This window comes from Melanerpes formicivorus, unplaced genomic scaffold, assembly GCF_026170545.1.
Source record: "Melanerpes formicivorus ecotype bairdi unplaced genomic scaffold, bMelFor1.0.p_v2 SCAF_6, whole genome shotgun sequence".
Classification (NCBI taxonomy): domain Eukaryota; kingdom Metazoa; phylum Chordata; class Aves; order Piciformes; family Picidae; genus Melanerpes; species Melanerpes formicivorus.
In genome coordinates this window covers 8,680,070-8,699,450 of record NW_027142358.1, presented here as the reverse complement: position 1 = coordinate 8,699,450, position 19,381 = coordinate 8,680,070, and the positions used below count along the sequence as shown (strand labels likewise).

General features: G+C 57.5%; 2 protein-coding genes across 2 annotated transcripts in view; one reads left to right on the top strand and one right to left on the bottom strand.

Annotated features, from left to right (window-relative positions):
- The window catches only part of SLIT1 (slit guidance ligand 1), a 65,478-nt gene extending 48,565 nt beyond the window's left edge, over nucleotides 1-16,913 (top strand). The window contains exons 9-37 of the mRNA XM_068139540.1: nucleotides 156-303; nucleotides 799-870; nucleotides 1,418-1,489; nucleotides 1,589-1,660; nucleotides 1,781-1,924; nucleotides 2,064-2,227; nucleotides 2,333-2,356; nucleotides 3,477-3,621; nucleotides 3,756-3,830; nucleotides 4,018-4,161; nucleotides 4,456-4,599; nucleotides 4,697-4,863; nucleotides 5,980-6,112; nucleotides 7,140-7,208; nucleotides 7,590-7,661; nucleotides 7,873-7,944; nucleotides 8,236-8,307; nucleotides 9,813-9,976; nucleotides 10,355-10,479; nucleotides 10,666-10,763; nucleotides 11,544-11,683; nucleotides 12,042-12,135; nucleotides 12,299-12,436; nucleotides 12,755-12,992; nucleotides 13,078-13,208; nucleotides 13,304-13,458; nucleotides 13,524-13,812; nucleotides 14,372-14,583; nucleotides 14,659-16,913. Coding sequence (XP_067995641.1) covers nucleotides 156-303; nucleotides 799-870; nucleotides 1,418-1,489; nucleotides 1,589-1,660; nucleotides 1,781-1,924; nucleotides 2,064-2,227; nucleotides 2,333-2,356; nucleotides 3,477-3,621; nucleotides 3,756-3,830; nucleotides 4,018-4,161; nucleotides 4,456-4,599; nucleotides 4,697-4,863; nucleotides 5,980-6,112; nucleotides 7,140-7,208; nucleotides 7,590-7,661; nucleotides 7,873-7,944; nucleotides 8,236-8,307; nucleotides 9,813-9,976; nucleotides 10,355-10,479; nucleotides 10,666-10,763; nucleotides 11,544-11,683; nucleotides 12,042-12,135; nucleotides 12,299-12,436; nucleotides 12,755-12,992; nucleotides 13,078-13,208; nucleotides 13,304-13,458; nucleotides 13,524-13,812; nucleotides 14,372-14,583; nucleotides 14,659-14,903 — 3,818 coding nt within the window. The 3' untranslated portion in view covers nucleotides 14,904-16,913. The remainder of the gene's footprint in view (nucleotides 1-155; nucleotides 304-798; nucleotides 871-1,417; nucleotides 1,490-1,588; nucleotides 1,661-1,780; nucleotides 1,925-2,063; nucleotides 2,228-2,332; nucleotides 2,357-3,476; nucleotides 3,622-3,755; nucleotides 3,831-4,017; nucleotides 4,162-4,455; nucleotides 4,600-4,696; nucleotides 4,864-5,979; nucleotides 6,113-7,139; nucleotides 7,209-7,589; nucleotides 7,662-7,872; nucleotides 7,945-8,235; nucleotides 8,308-9,812; nucleotides 9,977-10,354; nucleotides 10,480-10,665; nucleotides 10,764-11,543; nucleotides 11,684-12,041; nucleotides 12,136-12,298; nucleotides 12,437-12,754; nucleotides 12,993-13,077; nucleotides 13,209-13,303; nucleotides 13,459-13,523; nucleotides 13,813-14,371; nucleotides 14,584-14,658) is intronic.
- A 79-nt stretch (nucleotides 16,914-16,992) lies between these two features.
- Nucleotides 16,993-19,381, bottom strand: part of LCOR (ligand dependent nuclear receptor corepressor) — a 96,817-nt gene continuing 94,428 nt past the window's right edge. Inside the window, exon 8 of the mRNA XM_068139538.1 lies at nucleotides 16,993-17,257. Within this exon, the coding sequence (XP_067995639.1) occupies nucleotides 17,115-17,257 (143 nt within the window). The 3' untranslated portion in view covers nucleotides 16,993-17,114. The remainder of the gene's footprint in view (nucleotides 17,258-19,381) is intronic.

The following is a 19,381-nucleotide window of genomic DNA, read 5'->3' as shown; positions in this document are numbered from 1 at the left end:
GGTTTGGAATGCACCAAAATCTTGTGCAGCAGCTCAAAGGTGCCACAAGCTGTCCTGGCACATCAAGCTGTCACCAGAGTCCCTTACTCAGGGTGCTGCCAGCCCCCTGCCTGGCTCAGCTCGTGCAGTTCCCGTGCTGACTGCTTCCTTGACAGGACAAACGGACTCAGCACGTGTCCAGCTCTGTAGCTTGTCCTCTGGCTCCTGCCCAGCCATGTGCACCTGCAGCAATGGCATCGTGGACTGTCGAGGCAAGGGGCTGACAGCCATCCCTGCCAACCTGCCTGAAACCATGACAGAAATGTGAGTATGGACCCCACACCGTCATCACTGGGCTCCGGATGGCTCAAGGCAGTGGAAACACAGGGGCAAGCCCCAGGGCTCAGCCACTTCACGGCAGCCTTCCTTGCTCTTCTCCCATGCTGCATCCCTGGATTTAGCTGCATTAAAAATGTAAACAAACAAATAATCCCCTTAGGGAAATCTAATTATGGTGCAAAGTCCCCGCTGGGGTGGCACGCAAAGCACGTGGGAGGCAGCAGGCATCCCCCAAACCCAGGGTGCTGTGGGGGAGGAGGTGCTCACCCCACCCCTGCCAGCACGGTCCCCCATCTGCAGCACCCCTCCCTGCTGGAGAAGGCCCTGATCCCAGGCTGCAAGTTGTCCTTGGGGTGAATAATGCCACCCCAGTAGGGTATCCTACTGCAAGCCTGGGGAGTCTTGCAGCCCCCCAGCACTGTCATTGGGGTGCTAGGACTTGGCCAGCCCTACAGCTCTCATCCCCCCTTTTCTCTGCAGACGCCTGGAGCTCAACGGCATCAAGTCCATCCCCCCAGGTGCCTTCTCTCCCTACAAGAAGCTGCGCAGGATGTAAGCATACAGCCCCTACCAGCTCACCCTCAGCCCCAGCACCCTTCTCCCTGCTGGCTGTGGCTCTGACCCTGCAGCCCCCATCTCTGACAGATATGGGGCATTTCATAGTTTCATAGTTTCATTCAGGGTTGGAAGGGACCACACGGATCATCTTGTTCCAACCCCCCCGCCATGGGCAGGGACACCCCACACTAGACCAGGCTGGACAGAGCCTCATCCAGCCTGCTCTTAAACACCTCCAGGGACGGGGCCTCGACCGCCTCCCTGGACAACCCATTCCAGTGCCTCACCACTCTCATGGTGAAGAACCTCCTCCTCACATCCAGCCTGAATCTCCCCACCTCCAGCTTCATTCCATTCCCCCTAGTCCTGTCACTACCTGAGATTCCCATGACAGGGGTGCCCCACACAGCAGCTCTGGGATGGGTTCTTGGATACCCCCAGTTCTGTATATCATGTGCTGGGGGTGGTACTCTGGACCCAGTGGAAGGATGGGGAAATGAGAGAAGAAGGGACCAGGCCACTTTATCCTTTTGGGTTTCAGAGACCTAAGCAACAACCAGATCTCGGAGATCGCCCCTGATGCCTTCCAGGGGCTGCGCTCGCTGAACTCCCTGTAAGTGACTGCACCAGGGGTGGGGTGTGGTGGATGCTGTGCCCTCTGAGTTTTGCCCCATGCTGTTCCATTCCTCTCACACCTGCCTTTTTCTCACAGGGTGCTGTATGGCAACAAGATCACGGACCTCCCCAAGGGCGTTTTTGGGGGACTTTTTGCCCTGCAGCTGCTGTAAGGCACTGGTGGTGGGTGGGATGCTCTGCAAGGACACTGAGAAGTGGGGCCGAGCTCCCCAGCACTTGTGGTGCAGTGAAGGAAGTTCCCAAACTGAGCTCCCTCCCTCCCTGCCAGGCTCCTCAATGCCAACAAGATCAACTGTGTGCGAGCAGACACCTTCCAGGACCTGCAGAACCTCTCTCTGCTCTCACTCTATGACAACAAGATCCAGAGCCTGGCCAAGGGCACCTTCACCTCTCTGCGAGCCATCCAGACCCTGTGAGTGCCTGTGCCAGCTCCAGTGCCCGAGCGGGTGGCTGCCTCTGGGGGGGAAGTATCTCGGCAGGTAGCCAGGGCTGGAGCTGGTGGTCACACGCTGCCCCCCCAGCAGTGTGTCACCTGCTGTCACTTGTTTCAGGCATCTGGCCCAGAATCCCTTTGTCTGTGACTGCAACCTGAAGTGGCTGGCAGACTTCCTTCGTGCCAACCCCATTGAGACCAGCGGTGCCCGCTGTGCCAGCCCCCGGCGCCTGGCCAACAAACGCATCGGCCAGATCAAGAGCAAGAAGTTTCGCTGCTCGGGTGAGGGCCGCCCCCGTCCCCGTGATGCCACCTTCTTCCCAGCCCTGCCCCAGCCCTGCTGTCACTATGCTCAGGGCCCTGATGTGCCTTTTTTTCCCCCTGCAGCCAAAGAGCAGTATTTCATTCCAGGTAAGAGGAAGAGGAACACGTGTGGTGGGCAGGGCGGTGTGTGGGCACAGAGCCCTCTTGGCTAGGCTGCCTCTGGGGTGGTTGTATCAGAGCCCTGCAGTCTGGACCAGCAGGACTTCTCTGTGCTTCCCATCACTTCTTGTTGTGAGTTCCCAGGTGCTGCAGTAACAGAGTGCTGGGTACCAGGACATGTTGTGGCATCTGCCATCTTGCTGTGACTGGGATGAGCCCAGAGGTGTCCCTGGGGCTCAGCTCTGACTGCAGGAGGGTAGTGGGTGGTGGGCAGTGCAGTGCCCCCATGTACCCAGGACAAATGAGCTGCTTTGAGCATAGAGAGGAGTAATATGTGTGCAGTGGCTTGGATGAGGGGAGTTGAACATGAGCCAGCAACGTGCTCTTGTGGCCAAGAAGGCCAATGGTATCCTGGGTTGTATCAGAAGGGGTATGGTCAGTAGGTCAAGAGAGGTCCTCCTCCCTCTCTACTCTGCCCTGGTGAGGCCACATCTGGAAGATTGTGTCCAGTTCTGGGCCCTTCAGTTCAAGCACAGGGAGCTTCTTGAAAGAGTCCAGCACAGAGCCACAAAAATTATGGAGTGGAACATCTTCCTTACAAGGAGAGACTGAGGGAGCTGGGGCTCTTTAGCTTGGAGGAGACTGAGAGGTGACCTCATTAATGTTTATAAATATGTAAAGGGTGAGTGGCAAGAGGATGGAGCCAGACTCTGCTCGGTGATGCCCAATGACAGGAAAAGGGGCAGTGGGTGGAAGTTGAGGCATGGGAAGTTCCATGGAAACAGGAGGAAGAATTATTTCCCTGTGAGCATGACAGAGCACTGAAACAGGCTGCCTGGGGTGGGATGTGGAGTCTCCCTCTCTGGAGATATTCAAAACACGTGTGGATGTGTTCCTGTGTGATCTGTTCTAGCTGATCCTTGCTCTGGCAGGGGGGTTGGACTGGGTGATCTCTCGAGGTCCCTTCCAACCCTTAACATTCTGTGATTCTGAGTTGGGGAAGAGTTGGAGCCCAGCTCGGGGTGTGGGAGGATCACAGGAGGGGCAGGCAGGTGCAGCCCCTGTGCCTCTGCCCACTGGAGCTCACACTGCCCTGGTGTGTGTGCAGGGACAGAGGATTACCAGCTGAGCAGTGAGTGCAACAGTGATGTCATCTGCCCCCCGAAGTGCCGGTGCGAAGCCAACGTGGTTGAGTGCTCCAACCTGAGGCTCACCAAGATCCCAGAGCGCATCCCACAGTCCACAGCTGAGCTGTAAGATCTTCCTCCCTCCTGCCCTGCTTTCCCTCCTGCAGCTGGAGCATTGCTGATGCTGGGGTTTGGCTCGGGTTTGGTCTGTGCCAGCTCCTTCGCAGCCATCTCCTGCCCTTCCCTCTCGCCCACCCCAGGCGCCTGAACAACAATGAAATCTCTGTCGTGGAGGCCACTGGCATCTTCAAGAAACTCCCACATCTGAAGAAAATGTGAGCATCAAGCTGGCACAGCCCCATTGGGAGTGCCCAGGGATGGGAAGTCACATGAGGGTCTCAATGGCAGGGCAGCCCGGAGCATGAAATGGGGAACATATCATGCCCTGAGGTGGGACCTGGATGTTTCAGGATGAGGTCATGGCAGATCTCCCCATCCCAGCCTGCTTTCTTCTCTCCACAGCAACCTCAGCAACAACAAGGTGTCAGAGATTGAGGACGGGGCATTTGAGGGGGCATCCTCAGTCACTGAGCTGCATCTCACCGTCAACCAGCTGGAGTCTGTCCGGAGTGGCATGTTCAGGGGCTTGGATGGGCTGAGGACACTGTGAGTGCCCCCTCCACCATGGGCACAGGGGCAGCAATGTCCCTGCTCCTTTCTCCCTTGCCCTGCCCTGGGCTGCTGCTCTCCACATCACTGTGGGGCCAGCTCAGGAGTGCCTTACCCATCTGCTGGCTGTATCCAGAGCTGGGGGGGCAGTTTTTTTACTTCTTAGGTACTGGCTCAGGCTCATTCCGCTGCCTGGCAGCGAGGTGGGCACAGGCCAGACACTGGTGAGGTGGGTTTCCCCTGTGGCACCCAGGCAGGTCGTTGGGTGCCCTCATCCCCTTCCCTCCACAGGATGCTGAGGAACAACCGCATCAGCTGCATCCACAACGACAGCTTCACAGGGCTGCGCAGCGTCCGCCTGCTCTCCCTCTACGACAACCAGATCAGCACCATAGCGCCGGGCGCCTTCGACACGCTGCAGTCCCTCTCCACGCTGTACGTCTTGGGCCCCACCTCAGCGGGGGGCTGCCGAGGCTCTCCTTGCCCGGTGGCGGCTCGGTGATGCCCTTGTGCTCCTCCCTTCCGTGTGCAGGAACCTCCTTGCCAACCCCTTCAACTGCAACTGCCAGCTGGCCTGGCTGGGGGACTGGCTGCGCAGAAGGAAGATTGTGACAGGGAACCCACGGTGCCAAAACCCTGACTTCCTGCGGCAGATCCCGCTCCAGGACGTGGCTTTCCCCGACTTCAGGTGTGAGGAAGGTAACTCACGGGCCTCGTGGCGCTGGGGGGTGAGGAGATACCAGGTTGCTGTTCATCCCAGGCTGGCATTGTGCTCCCTGTCCCAGCACCGTACCTGTTCCTGGGATGTTTGGCAGTGCCCCGTAGCAAGCTGGTAGCTGGGGAGGTTCCCCAGCCTGTTGACTCCCTTCCATAATAATGCATGAGTTTCCCCTCTGGCTACCCAGCCCTTGAGGTTGCTCTCAAACACCACAAGCTGCCCTGGGGCAAGGAGAAGAGTTTGCACCCACTGCACAGTGTGGCCATTGTACATAGGCAGGTCCATGCTGCATCGCCATGCTCTGGGTGCTGGCTGGGGCAGGCGTGCAGGCAAAACCCACCAGGATCAGATTCACCCTGCTCCTTCCCTCCTTCCTCTCCCAGCCCTACAGACGCACTGGAGCTGGGCAGATGGAGCAGGCAGGGAGTGTGTGTGTTGAGAGAAAACCCTTTTTTTTGAAACTTTTGAATTTAGAACAGCTTTTGAGCCCTCTGGAAAATATTTGCAAACAAATCATCATTTCTTCTGCTTTCCCTCCTCCACCACGTCAAAAACTGAAGGGTTGCATCTTGTGCCTCTGCTAGCAGTGCGAGTTAGCATACGGCTGCCCTGGGGACGCCTCTCCCACAGGAGCCCTGTGCTGCAGTAGGGAAAGGGGAGCGGTGCCAGCCCCTGTGGTGGCTCAGGGCAGGCTCTGCTCCCTCTAGCCTGCACCAGGTTGATAAAGGAGGTTATTTCAGGAGGATTTGAAGGGCTGAGTCTCTTCCTTAGTGCCCTCCTCTCTGCCATCCCTGGGAATGCATTTTTCGCTCAGAAGTTGTGAAAACCAGAGTAGCCTTGAGCAGACTGTTTGCATCCATTCCAATGGGGCAGGTGGTTTCTGGGCACAGAAGCGATTCCTGCACTGCTGGCTCTCAGATGGGCTAAGGCTATTGCCTGCGAGTGGGCTGCCTGCAGCACTCTGCTTTGGAGGTGAGGGGAGGTGGTCAGCATGGGAGGGAAGCAGTTGTAGGTGGGCACAGGGCATTGAGTCCAACCTCAGCTGGTGCCTGAGAGCTGGGCCCTGGTGACTTCGTGGCTGTCTGTGCCTGGTGCAGGTCAGGAGGAGACCAGCTGCATCCCCCGGCCGCAGTGCCCGCAGGAGTGCACCTGTCTCGACACTGTCGTCCGCTGCAGCAACAAGCACCTCAAGGCCCTGCCCAAGGGCATCCCCAAGAACGTCACAGAACTGTGAGTGGCAGGCTCTGCCCAGGCTCTCCCTCCCGACTGCAAACAGCTTTGCAGCTCAGGGTCAGGAGGGTGCTGCAGATGTCAAGGCAGAGATGGTCCTTCCCACACCCCCAGCCCAGTACTGGGAGCAGGATCCCTACCCAAACAAAGGACCCTGATCCCAGCAAGGGGCTTGTCAAGAGCCTCTCTTCCCACTGAGGGCTACCAAGGGTAATGTGCAAGGGGTGTTGTCATAGCAGCCAGGTCCCTACTCTTTGGCCCTTGGGAAGGGGCAGCAGGAGACAGCCACCCGCTGCAGCCATGAAGCCCAGGGCTCTGTGGGGATGGAGCCATCCTGCCTCTGCCAGCATCCTGGCTCCTCTCACCTTTCACCATGGCTGTGGGGATGCTCTTGGCAGCCTCAGCTCTGATCACACAATTAATGGGGATATGATTTGCCTGGGATCAGCCACCCATCACCATGAGAGCCAGGGAGATACCCAAGCAGCCATACCAGGTCTGGATGTGCAGGCACCATTATGCCCATCGCTGCACAAGGGTCTCTGCACCCATCTAGGGTGGGGAGCAGCAGCAAGTCCTGCACACAGGGGGTGTAGGCACTGGTTGTGCACATACATATGTACACCACCCCCTCAAACCCCTGCACTGTCTTGCACACCCCTCCTCTCCCTGCATCCTCTGCTCTCTCTCACACATGCCTGGGGAACAGTTACAGCCGCCCACGCTCACAGGGGATGTGTAAATGCAGCACTTGGCTGGCTGCACTCATGCACGCAAGCTGCTGGGGGACTGTCCCCAGGGAACCACATGCAGAGTCCCTGGGTGTGCTAATGTGCTTGCATCCTGGCCCCACTGCCAGGCCAGGGGTCCCCAGTTGCCCCCAGGGGCCCTGGGTGCCAGGAAGGAGGTGATGCTGGAGATGCTCCTCACAGCCTGAAGTCAGTGGCAGTGTGCAGGAGCAACAGGAGGTCAGAGGGGGACCTTCTGCTTCTCTGCCATTCTGAGGTGCTTTTGTTCTCCTTTGCAGCTATCTGGATGGAAACCAGTTCACTCAGGTCCCAGGGCAACTCTCCAACTTCAAGTACCTGCAGCTTGTGTAAGTAGCCAGGGGCAAGAACCCAGGCAGCTGGTCCTACTGCTGGGACCTGTGGATGAGGACAGGGGCTGTTCCCTGTTCCCATGATGTGCAATCCTGAGAAGGGGCCTGACAGAGTGCAGGGTACCCCTCTGTGTCCCCTCTGCACTGGGACACAGCTGGCTGACAGCAATGTTCACTCACTGGGTTGACACAGCTTCTGCTGGGGTTGGGCATGAGGCAGAGAGGGGACAGTGGCATCATTGCCATCACTCTGTGCAATAGCCCTGTAGTGTCTTGGAGGTTGTACTTTTGATCCTACCTCACTACAGCTGAGCAGGCAGGGAAGCAGTGAGGGGAGACAGAGCCTCACTAGCTCCAGCTGGGGCTTCTGTTTTCCAGTGATCTGAGCAACAACAAGATCAGCTCCCTGAGCAACTCCTCCTTCACCAACATGAGCCAGCTCACCACATTGTAAGTACAGACCCTGCAGCATGCCACAGGTTCCCTGTTCCTGGGGGACCTCAAAGACTGAGAGGGTGCTGGGGACACCAGGGTATCCAACCTTCCTCCTTTGGGCTGGCTGAAGCTATGGTTTGAGCTGGAGCTGGCAGGGGTGGCTGAGGGGAGCGATGCCCATGGCGATGCCCCTGGTGCTGTGTTGCTGCCTTCTTCCCTTCCACAGGATCCTCAGCTACAATGCCCTGCAGTGCATCCCTCCACTGGCCTTCGAGGGCCTCCGCTCCCTCCGGCTGCTGTGAGTACCTGCCCCTAGTCCTGCTCACAGCCCCACTCAGCCCACTCTCTGCTGCTGCCTGTGTCCCCTGTGCCTGCTTGGAGCTGGGTGCAGGCAGGTAGTCAGGGTACAGGCTGCAGCAGGAGCAAGGGGAGATGCATCAGCATCTCAGAGCAGATGGTGAATTTGTGTCAGTGTGTTGGAGTCCAGCACTGCCACCCACACCTGTGAGGTGGGGGCAGCGCAGCTGGTCACAGTCATTGCTGCCTATCCTGAAGCAATGGGCAGCAAAGGACCCTGTCTTCTCTGCAGGTCTCTCCATGGCAATGATATCTCCAGTCTCCCAGAGGGCATCTTTGCAGATGTTACCTCCCTGTCCCACCTGTGAGTATCTCTTGCTTCACAAGGTGCAAGGCTGGGCTCAGGCTCTGGAGACCTTTTAAAACCACGGGTCTGAGCCCAGCTTCTCTGTTGGCTGAGCTGCCTCCATTCCTCTTCTCTGGGCTAGTACCTGGGGAAGTGTTTATGGGGCTGTGTCAGACTGTGCTTGCCCTCCTCGTGCTCACTCCCCAAGCCTGGGTGTGCAGCTGAGCTTCTTAGTGCTGCTGTAATAGTCTTATGGTTCTAGCTGGAGGTAGTGTGGGGTCCCTCCATACTCCACCATGTCCCCAGCATCCCCTAACATGCAGGTAGAGCCATTCCGGGTGCTGGCATGGCCATGGGTTGTTGGGGGCTGCCTTGGCACTTCCTGCAGTAGCCTCTCCAAATCTGTCTGTCATCAAGCATCAGCCACTCCTTGAGAGAGCTTATACCCCAGGAGCACAGCCTTTGCTCATGGTGACTGGTCCCTTCGCTGTCCCTTCTGAGCCATTCCCACCCACCTCCTGGAGGCCAGTCTTGCTCCTGGCATCCAAGGGGTTTCAGGCTGTTCCTCTAGGCTGTGGAGAGCTTCTTCTTTTCCAATCATGATCTCGCTGTGCTTTTTGGGAGCAGCACTGCTCAGTCTGGTCTTCCCTGGCTCTTTGCTGATTTCTCTTGTTGGAGCACAGTGCTGCCTGTTCCCGCAGGGCTGAGCCGTGTCACCAGCCGGCGCTGTTGGTGCTGTGGGACCAGGTTTGTAAGCCCCAGCAGACCTGCCGTCCCTCCCAGCTGCCTTCTGGGCTGCTGGCTTCTTCCTTGCTCACAGGTGTGAGTTGTGCTGACCCTCCATCACTGCTGACCTTTGCAGTGTGGGAGGGTGCAAAGAGACATCCAGCCCTTCAGCCTCACACATCATCTGCTGCTCCCTGCGCTGCTCTGCTGTGGGGCAGAGCAACCCTCCCTCCCTCCTTCTCCTCTTTCTCCCCTTCCTCCTCCTCCTGTTTTTCCTCCTCTTCCTTCTCCTCCTCCTTGTCTCTCAGAGCAATTCCTTGCTCTTCCCCAGTGCTGTCCACACAAGCCTGGCTGTGACATTCTGCTTGTCCCCTGCAGCCTACTCCTGTGTTCCTGCCCTGCAGGGTTGTTTAGCAGAGCCCAGCCTGGTCCTGTGGTTTCCACACAGCCTCAAGGAGCTTTGCCTGGTTCATGCTGGGCCCAGGCAGCATTGCCCAAGTGTTGGAGAGGGAGTGCCAAGGAATTCTGTGTGGACAGTACAGGAGAGCCATGAAGCACTGCATGGGCTGTGGGGCTGGCAGCAGTGTTGTCTACCTGGGCAGCAGTATGGGGCTGTGTGCTCCAGTCCTCCCACCATGGTCACCACCACTAGTGGGTCCAGAAATAGAGGAGGATTGGGTCCCACCATTACATGGCGGCCCAGCCAAGTAGCAGAGTGGTGTCCAGTCCTAAGGTCTAAGACCCTGGTTCCGTCCATCAGGGCAATGGGTGCAGTTTTGCTTTTCCTCCCCCTGCAGAGCCATTGGGGCCAACCCCCTGTACTGCAGCTGCAACCTGCGCTGGCTCTCCAGCTGGGTCAAGACAGGGTACAAGGAGCCAGGCATTGCCCGCTGCGCTGGGCCCCCTGACATGGAAGGCAAGCTGCTGCTCACCACCCCTGCCAAGAAGTTTGAGTGCCAAGGTGAGAGGTGCTGTCTGGCTGCCTACCTGTGCCTTCCTCAGGCAGGGCAGCAGGTGTGATGAGGAGCTAGGCTGCTTCCTGCCCTGCTCCTGGTGGGGTAATGCTCCATGAGTCTGGAGGACTCCAGTGGTTCAGTCATTGAGCTGCCATGTGGAGAAGGGGAACTGGAACACCTCTGTCTCCTTGTGTGGCTGGTGGCCACCCCTGGTGACCAGTCAAGCATGTGACCATCCCATTGCTTGGTGCACAGCCTCATGGCAGGGCAGGCTCTACTCCCAGCCACAGCTGGGGCTCGGATCCCAGCACTGATGCCCACAAATGGATGCCTCTTTTTCACTGCCTACATTGATGGTTATCTCTGCACTTCCCATCCTGCAGGCCCACCTGTCCTGAGTGTCCAGGCCAAGTGTAACCCCTGCCTGTCCAGCCCCTGCCAGAACCAGGGCACCTGCCACAATGACCCACTTGGCTCATACCGCTGTGCCTGCCCCAGTGGCTACAAGGTACCTTGGTCCTAGAGGACCCTGACCTGTCAGGGGCATACCTGCAGAGAGGGGTAGGGAGCAGCATGGGGACTCTGCTGTGACCCTGGGGCACATGGCAGTGCCCTGTGGAGTGGGACAAGATAGGGGTAGTGGGACACAGCACTTTGGCACCCTCCTCACTCCCATTTCTCCTGGTTTCCTCAGGGCAAGGACTGTGAGGTGGCAGTCAGTGGCTGCTCCTCCAACCCCTGTGCCAATGGAGGGACCTGCCAGCCCCAGGAAGTGGAAGGAACCAGGTTCAGGTGAGCACTAGACAGGAACCCACAGAAGATGTGTATTTGGGCAGCAGTGTGGATCTCTGGCATCCCATGGAGATAGTCTGGCGCTTCCTTCCTGTTGTGCATGCTTCCTGTATATGTATCTGGGATATCTCATTCACCCAGCAGCTCCAACCCATGCTGCCTGCTCTGCACAGCCCTGCCTGCAGCTCTGCCAGCACAGCTCCAGCAAGAGCTGAGCACTGGCTCAATTTGCCCATGCTCCCCCAGCCCTGCAGGCTCCTGGGATGAGGGTAGGAGGAAGAGGGGGTCAAGCCACACTGGGAGGTATGGAGAGGCAAGGTGCAGCAGGATCTGGGGCTGGGATCTGGCGGCTGCAGCAGGACTGACTGTGAGATGAGGCAGGCTGCAGCCCCGGGGTTGCTGCTGTGCCCACACACATTCCTCACTCTACCCCGAACACTTCAGCACTTTCCAGGAGCTGAGTCTCAATTAGTGGCTGAAAATAAATGGCAGGCTGAGGGTGAGAGGGGTGAGGAGGTGGTCTGTGCAGCCCCTGTACCCACCTGCTGAGTGGCCTCTCAGCCTGTTGTGGCAACTCAGCATCCTCACATGTGCTGTTGTGGGGCTGCACATTGCCACTGGCCCCTGTTCCTGGTGTTTGGCAGCAGGGCACCCAACCATGCTCCCTGGCACCTCTTGGCATGCATAAGTCCTTCTTTCAAAGTCCTGTGCTAGCATTTTTGGGGGGAATCACCCTGAACCGCTCCATTTCCCACCCTCTGACAGTGTGCCCCATTCCAGGTGCCTGTGCCCAGTGGGCTTTGAGGGCCCCAGCTGCCGTGATGCCAGCAACCCTTGCAAGGAGCACAGCTGTGAGAATGGAGGATCCTGCGTGCTCAGTGCCACAAACTACACCTGCTTGTGCCCAGCCCACTACACAGGTACCCACCACAAGGGCTTAGCCATCCTCAAGCCCTGCAGGCCTGGCAGGGGTGTGTGCCCAGTGATGAGCTCTAATAGCTCCTCTGCTTGCTGCCCCCTGCCCCTTGCCATGACATCTGGGTTTCTCTGGGCCCAGCTGCCTCAAGCCTGGGTACACAAGCTGATCTCCCGCACCCAAGGGAACCCATTGCTGCCTGGCTCAGGCAAGAGCAGAGCCTTGTGCCTGGGGCAGTGCAAACTGTGGAACTGTTGTTCCCTACCTTGAGCCAAGCACCTGTGGGCTCCCCTTGATCCATTGGGATCCCTCTAGTCCCAGAGCTGCTCGGCACCCCTGCCACCCTCTCTTCTACCCCGCAGGGGATTTCTGTGAGCAGCCTTTGGATTTCTGCTTGGCCGAGCTCAGTCCGTGCCAGCATGGCTCCACCTGCATCTCCACCAGCCAGGGGCCCAGGTGAGCCCCCTCCACAACCTCCTTTCTCCCAGCTGCCTGGCAGGAGAGATTTGCTTTGGCAGGGATGCAGAGCCTGGGCCGGTGAGGGGGCACAGGGAGGGGGAGGCACCCACTGGCAGCTGGGGAAAGGAAGGGGCAGGCGTCAGACTCCGGCCTGCCCCAGGTGTGAGTGCGCACCCGGCTACGTGGGGACCAACTGCAGTGAAGACTTCGACGACTGCCAGGACCACCGGTGCCAGAACAATGCCCGCTGCCTGGACGAGGTGAACGGCTACTCCTGCCTCTGCACCGAGGGATACAGGTACCTCCAACAAGATGTGGGTCTGCTGGAGATACCAGCAATGGTTATGTGTCACCGTGGAGGAGGGACCAGGCTTGGTTACCACATCCACCCACCCACCCACCCATCCTTTCGTCCTGTGAGAGAGCAAGAAGTAGGGCAAGGGATGGAGACTGGGAGGACCATTGTCCCTAGGGAGGGACTCCAGGGCAGGGCTCAGCAGTCAGACATCCTTCTGATGGCACTGGCTGGAGACCCTCCTTGGGGATCTCAAGGGCAGTGGGCAGGGGGTAGGGCACTTTCCCAGTCCCATACCAAGCGTCACCCTTGGCCCCGCAGTGGCCAGCTCTGCGAGATGCCAGCCCATGCTGCCAGCCAGCCCAGCCTCTGTGAGCGAGCTGAGTGCCAGAATGGGGCCCTGTGTGTGGAGCGGGGTGCCCGAGCCCTCTGCCAGTGCCTGCCTGGCTTTGGCGGTCCCAAGTGTGAGAAGCTGCTGAGTGTCAACTTCGTGGACCGTGACACATATCTGCAGTTCACGGACCTGCAGGACTGGCCCCGGGCCAACATAACTCTGCAGGTGAGGGCTGGAGGAGCATGGGGGCATCAGGGAGTACTGGGAGTACTGCCCCAGGGATATGGGCTCCCACCTCTCCCTCTGCTAGGTCTCCACAGCCGAAGGCAATGGCATCCTGCTGTACAATGGAGACAGTGACCACATGGCCGTGGAGCTGTACCAGGGCCATGTCAGAGTCAGCTATGACCCTGGCACTCACCCCAGCTCAGCCATCTACAGGTAACCTGCCACCCCTTCCTTCCCCACACTTCTGGGACCACCCCCAGCATTGCGTGGGTTTGGGGGTTCCCCGGTGACCCAGCCATCCCTGGCAGTGCTGAAACCATCAACGACGGGCAGTTCCACACCGTGGAGCTGGTGACCTTTGACCAGATGGTGAACCTCTCCATCGATGGCGGCAGCCCCATGACCATGGACAACTCGGGCAAGCATTACACGCTGAACAGCGAGGCTCCCCTCTATGTAGGAGGTAGGACAGGGGGCAGGGGGGCAGTGGGGATCGTCTGGGCACGCTGACAGCCCTGTTCTCCCCAGGGATGCCTGTGGATGTCAACTCGGCTGCCTTCCGCCTCTGGCAGCTCCTCAATGGCACCAGCTTCCATGGGTGCATCCGCAACCTCTACATCAACAACGAGCTGCAGGACTTCACCAAGACGCGGATGACGCCGGGGGTGGTGCCGGGCTGTGAGCCCTGCCGCAAGCTCTACTGCCTGCACGGCATCTGCCAACCCACCGGTGCCCAGGGCCCTGTCTGCCACTGTGAGCCCGGCTGGGACGGGCCCCACTGCGACCAGCCCCACGGTGGCCCCTGCCAGGGGCACAAGTAAGTGCCCCTGCCCCATTGGCCCCAGTGACCCTATCTGCCCCACTGGCTATCCTGAAGCCATAGCCCTGCCCCACTGGCTGTTCAGCATCCGTGGCCTTGACCACCACAGCTGTCTCACTTCCTTAGCTCCTTAACTGCCCTTTCCCATTGGCTGCCTTGTCACTGGCTGCTCCTCACTGCCCACTGTTCTCATCCTCGCCCTCTCCATTGGCTGTCTCTTCTCACTGCTTGCTCTTCCCACCCCTCTTATTGGCTGTCTGCCACCTTCCTCGGGGAGTGGGTCATGCTGATGGTGCCATGCCATAGTGGTGCCATACTGCAGTAGTGCTGTGCCGCACCATGCCACTGGCACCGAGTTATGTCAGGGCTGTTATGTGCTAGTAGTGCCATGCCAAAGCCATGCCAGTGCTGTTCTGTGGCAGTGCCATGCCAGTCCCAGTGCCACACTGGTGCCACACCAGTGCTGAGCCATGCCATGCTCAGAGCTGGTGGTTGTGCATGCTGCTGCTGTGCAGTGCCATGCTGGCAGGGGCCTGATGGTGCTGGATGCCCGCAGGTGCGTGCATGGGCTGTGCCTGCCCCTCGATGCCCTCTCCTATAGCTGCCAGTGCCATGAGGGATACCAGGGTGCTCTCTGCAACCAGCCCATGGAGCCACCTGACCCCTGCCACCACCAGCCCTGCGTCCACGGCCGCTGCCGCCTCACGCCAGAGGGCCAGCCTGCTTGTGAGTGCCACAGCGGCTATGCTGGAGCCCTCTGTGACCAAGGTAGGTGCTGGGCAGATGGGTGCCTGGGACACAGCCCCAGGCTGGGATGTTGGACTGAGCATTGCTGTCCCACAGAACCGGAGTGCCACGGGGAGCCGGTGCGGGACTACCACCAGGTGCAGCGGGGCTATGCCATCTGCCAGACGACGCGGCCGGTGGCCTGGGTGGAGTGCCGGGGGACCTGTGGCAGCCCCGGTGCCAGCTGCTGCACCGGGCTGCGGCTGCGGCGCAGGAAATACGCCTTCGAGTGCAGCAACGGCGCCACCTTCGTGGAGGAGGTGGAGAAGCCCAGCAAGTGCGGCTGCAGCCAGTGCCTGTGAGCGGCCCCAGACTGCGCAGGGGCCGGCAGGGAGCCCTCCCGGAGCCAAGGACCTCGCTTTGCCCTGCAGCCACCGTGCTGCTCTCTGGATGTTCCCGAACTGCAGCTGCACAGAGGAGCCCAGTGGAGGGCAGAGCTGTTGCATCTAAAGGATTGGGGGAAAAAAAACAAAAAACCCACAACAGATGAAACAGGAAAAGAAAGAAAAAACCAACCACAAACAAAACACATGTGTAGATAGAGACATTTTTAAGAACTGCAGCTACACGGCTGTGTGGATAGGAGGTGGGCTCTCTGCCCTGCTGTCCCTTGCCCGCTCCCTGTGGTGCTCTGCCTTCCTGCTGGTGCAGCCGTGGAGGGCACTGTCCATGTCCCACTGCATGTCCTCTTCCTGGAAGCCCCATCCCTTGCATCCAGCCTGGCAAGTCATGAGTTTCTCCATCACCTGGGCCTCAAGCAAAGAGGTCTAATATGGCAGAGCCTCAAAGGCCTTGACAAGTCATAGCTGACAGAGAGCTGCATCCTGCAGCCAGCATCCTGTGGCACTGGCAGTCCCAAAGCCCAGCTCCCCATCCACTCCTCTGGCAGCCCTGGCTTCCTTGCAAGGACCTGCCATCTCTCCAGTGGTGAAGTTACTGGGGTGCTGGAGCTCTGGTGCCAGGGCTGTACTCTGGGCACTGGGGCACAGAAAGCACTGGGCACAGCTCTAGCCTGTTTTGGGGGTGTCAGGGCCATGCTGGTTGGATCAGGACCAGGATGGTCCCAAGCATGCTGAACAGGCCACAGGCAATGACATGCAGACATCTGGTGGGATCCCAGCACCAGCCCTGCTCCACGCTACAGAGTTGTGCACCATTCATGCAGAAGGGAGCCTGAATGCCACCAGGACAGCCCAGTGGCTCTGCACAGAGGTCAGAGTTGCGTGGGGAGGCACAAGAACCCCTTTCCTCTAGGCTTGGTGCTATTATGGGTTCTGCAGCTGAGCAGAAGTGGCCCAAAGAGCTGGAGCAGGAGGCTGCTGGGACAGCTAGGCTGTGGCTTTGTTGTGCTGATCACTGGCACTTCAGCTTTGGGAGTGCCAGGACCAGTTGAAGAGGCTGAAGATGCCCAAGCCTGGAGCTGACATTGCTGCCAGGACAGATCCCACCATCTCATGGACTTGGGTGCTGGTGCCCAGGCAGCACCTCTCCAAAGCCTGCAGTAACTGCAGTGGGCTGGTATGGGAGCAGGAGCAGCACTCTTGAGCAGAGGGAGCATGTGCTGGGGTACCACTTACCCCTGATCACTGCAGCGTTACTTCTACGCCCATGGGGACCAAGGATGGTGGGGACCTGACTTGGAACACTGTGCAGGGCTTGACAGTGCATCATCACCAGCCCTGGGCAGGCACACTCTGGGTTGCAGCCCCAGGTATCTCCATCACACCACTCCAGTGCATCAGCTTCAGGTCCGTGTAGCTGGCTGCAGCCAGGCTCTGGCCATCTCCGCCAGGTGCATCCAGTTCCACAGGTGCCGTCACCATCCCTGCTCACCACTGGCATCCAGGATGTTCTCAGCACCATGGGATATGTTTCTGTCACAAAGGCTCTCTCCGTGGGAGCCCCCTCTGCCACAGAGTAGCCGGGACACGTCTCATTTTGCCTGTGGCCCGGCTGGGGCTCAGTTGTGTTGTGTTTCTGTTCTTGCTGTAAGCTAACCGCTAAAGTATCTCTTTATACAGAATACTTACAGATTCTAATATATATTTGTATTTCATTTTGTTATAGTATTTTTATATGTTTGGGGTTCAACAAATGATTTCTTTTTGTTTACAGATGCTAATGGGCAGGCAAATGATGGTGGCTTTGTTTGGCCTGTGGGGTTTGTGTGTGTCACTGTTGAAGACGCTGGTTTGTACTAGGCTGGCGAGGGAGGCGCTGAGCATCCTTCTGCTGGCAGAGGCTGTATTGTTTTAGGAGATGTTTAGCATTGTCTATGTTGTCTTCCATGTGAACATGACATTTATTCATTAGAGGCTTAGCCTCTTCTTTCCTGGAGGGAAAAGGGGGCAGCTGGTGCTTGGGAACTGCTCGGTGGACGAGGTGCCACAGGGTGGGGAGAGCTGGTCCTGCCACGAGTGATGACCTGCTTACTCCTGGGACAGCCCTGGCCACCTCTTCTGGCCAGAGCATCACCCACGTGGTGCTGAGACATGGAGCCCCAGGCTAAGGCCTTATCCCCGAGGAGAGCTGGGGTTGTTGGTACAATACCTTGCAAAGGAGCTGTCACTGCCTGGGTTGTGTGTGGGGAAGCATGAGAGGCTGAAAGTCCTGGTACCTGCTGTGGGGATGGGCACAGGCTCTTCTCCGTTGCACCCTGTGATAGGACAAGGGGTAATGGATATAAACTACAGCACAGGAGGTTCCACCTCAACACAAGGAGGAACTTCTTCACTGTGAGGGCCACAAAGCACTGGAACAGGCTGCCCAGAGAGGTTGTGGAGTTTCCTCTGGAGATGAAATTTCAAGACCCATCTGGATGTGTTCCTGTGCAACCTGTGCTAGATTCCTGCTCTGGGAGGCAGGTTGGGCTCAATGATCTTTGGAGGTCCCTTTGCAGCCCCTAACATCCTGTGATCCTGTAACTCTTTGGGGACGGGAGAAGGGCCCTGGGCAGCAGTTCACAGGAACTCTGAGGGGTTGGACTGTTTGTGCCACATAAAGTGGCACCATCAGCTCAGACACCAGCATGGGAGCACACAAATCCCACCCAGGTATTTATGTTCCCTCCTCCAGGGTGATGGGAATCCTACCCCGAGGGTGCCAGCCTGCTGCCCCTCCTCCTGTACTCACCTTCACCCTTCCCCAGTTACCAACCAAACAAACACTGATATCAAAGAAACGTTTAATAAGCTGCAATAAAATACGGACCTTTAGAAAGCTCAGAGGGTGATATTGACAGTGGAGGAAGAAAAGAAAACAAGGAGTTGGGAATCCTTGAGGAGTTCAGGTCTGAGTCAGGAACCTTTTACCTGGAACAAGAACACAACTTCTTCCATAGGCTAGGATGAAATAAAATACAGGAGCACAGAGTTCACACAAATGTCGACATTTAGAGAGTTGTTACATACTCAGAGTTGAAAGGACCCAGCTCTTATAGCTATACATAGTGATTTAAAGCAACTTAATATAATTTTATTTCTTCTTTTTTTTTTCTTTCTTTAATTTTTATATACACTTTCAAAGGTTCATCAGGTGAGGTATGTAAACATTATCTAATGGAAACCCCTCTCCACATTTCCAACTGAGAATTCACAGCAGACAGTTCATTTTTTTTTTCCCCTAACTCAACCATGCAGTACTTCCCTCTTCCCCCCCCAGAGCAGCCGGGAACGCCGGCCCCAGCCACGGCTCCCCCCTCCCCGCCCCCGAGGCGGGCAGCCGCCGCCCGTCTGTACAGTTCACATTGCTCAGGCTCAAACATACAGTACTGGACAGGAGGACTTTTCTGCTCAGTGTCTAAAAGTCATACAGAAAACAAAAACCAGGAAAAAAAAAAAAACAGAGAGGAAAAAAACCAGGGAAACAAAAACACCCCAACTCTCCCAGGGAAGCAGACGCAGATGAAGGGGAAAATATTTGCCATCAGGGTGGAGATAACAGCTAAATACTGAGCATCTTATAAAAGAAGAAAATACTGGGGGGTTGTTGCCTTTCTTTTTTTTCCCCTTTCCTTTTCTTGCCCTTTTTTTCCCCCCTTTTCATTTTTTACACACCTGTCCCAAGGGTAAAGGAAGCATGGGGCTGGCAAGACGTCCTGCAGGGCTGAGACCCAACAGCACTCCCCACTCCCAAGTATGGGACTCATCATCATAAAGGCAGCAACGATCCTGCTGCTGATGCCACCCCACACAGACAGATGGGCTTGGTGGGGGCACAGCCAGGAAGCATTTCCAGGCAAAAATAAGCTTATTAAAAAGGAAAAGAGAGAAAGAAAAGAAAAGAAAGGGAAAAAAGGGGGGAAAAAAGGGGAAAAAATCCAAACCCACTCAGAGGAAAAAAAAAATTACCTCAAACGTTCTAGAAAGAGAATAAAACCTGCAGAATGGTGAGCAAATAAGCAAACGACCTTCTGGAGCCAGCACTGGCCTTTTAAAGGCGAGAGCAAAGACACAAACGGAAGTGCAGGAGCCCCCAAGGCAGCTGCTCACTGCAGTAATACTCAAGGAGGAGTTTGCTCTTGGTAACTCCCTACCCTAACCTGGCTGTTTGGGGGGGGGGGGATTTCTTAAGGGTGACAGCAACTCCCGCCTTTGGCATCCCTGAGGATGCCTCTTAGGGCACCCCTAAGTGAGGAGAGACACCCCTTCCATGCTGTGCTGGGCGGAGTCCCCACCGGGAGCAGGGTTACTCGCGCCCGGCCCTGAGCCCCGAGAGCCCCTGCCGTCGAAGCAGACATTATTACTACAAATCTTATTGCTTGCAGTGCCCCCTGCCCTGG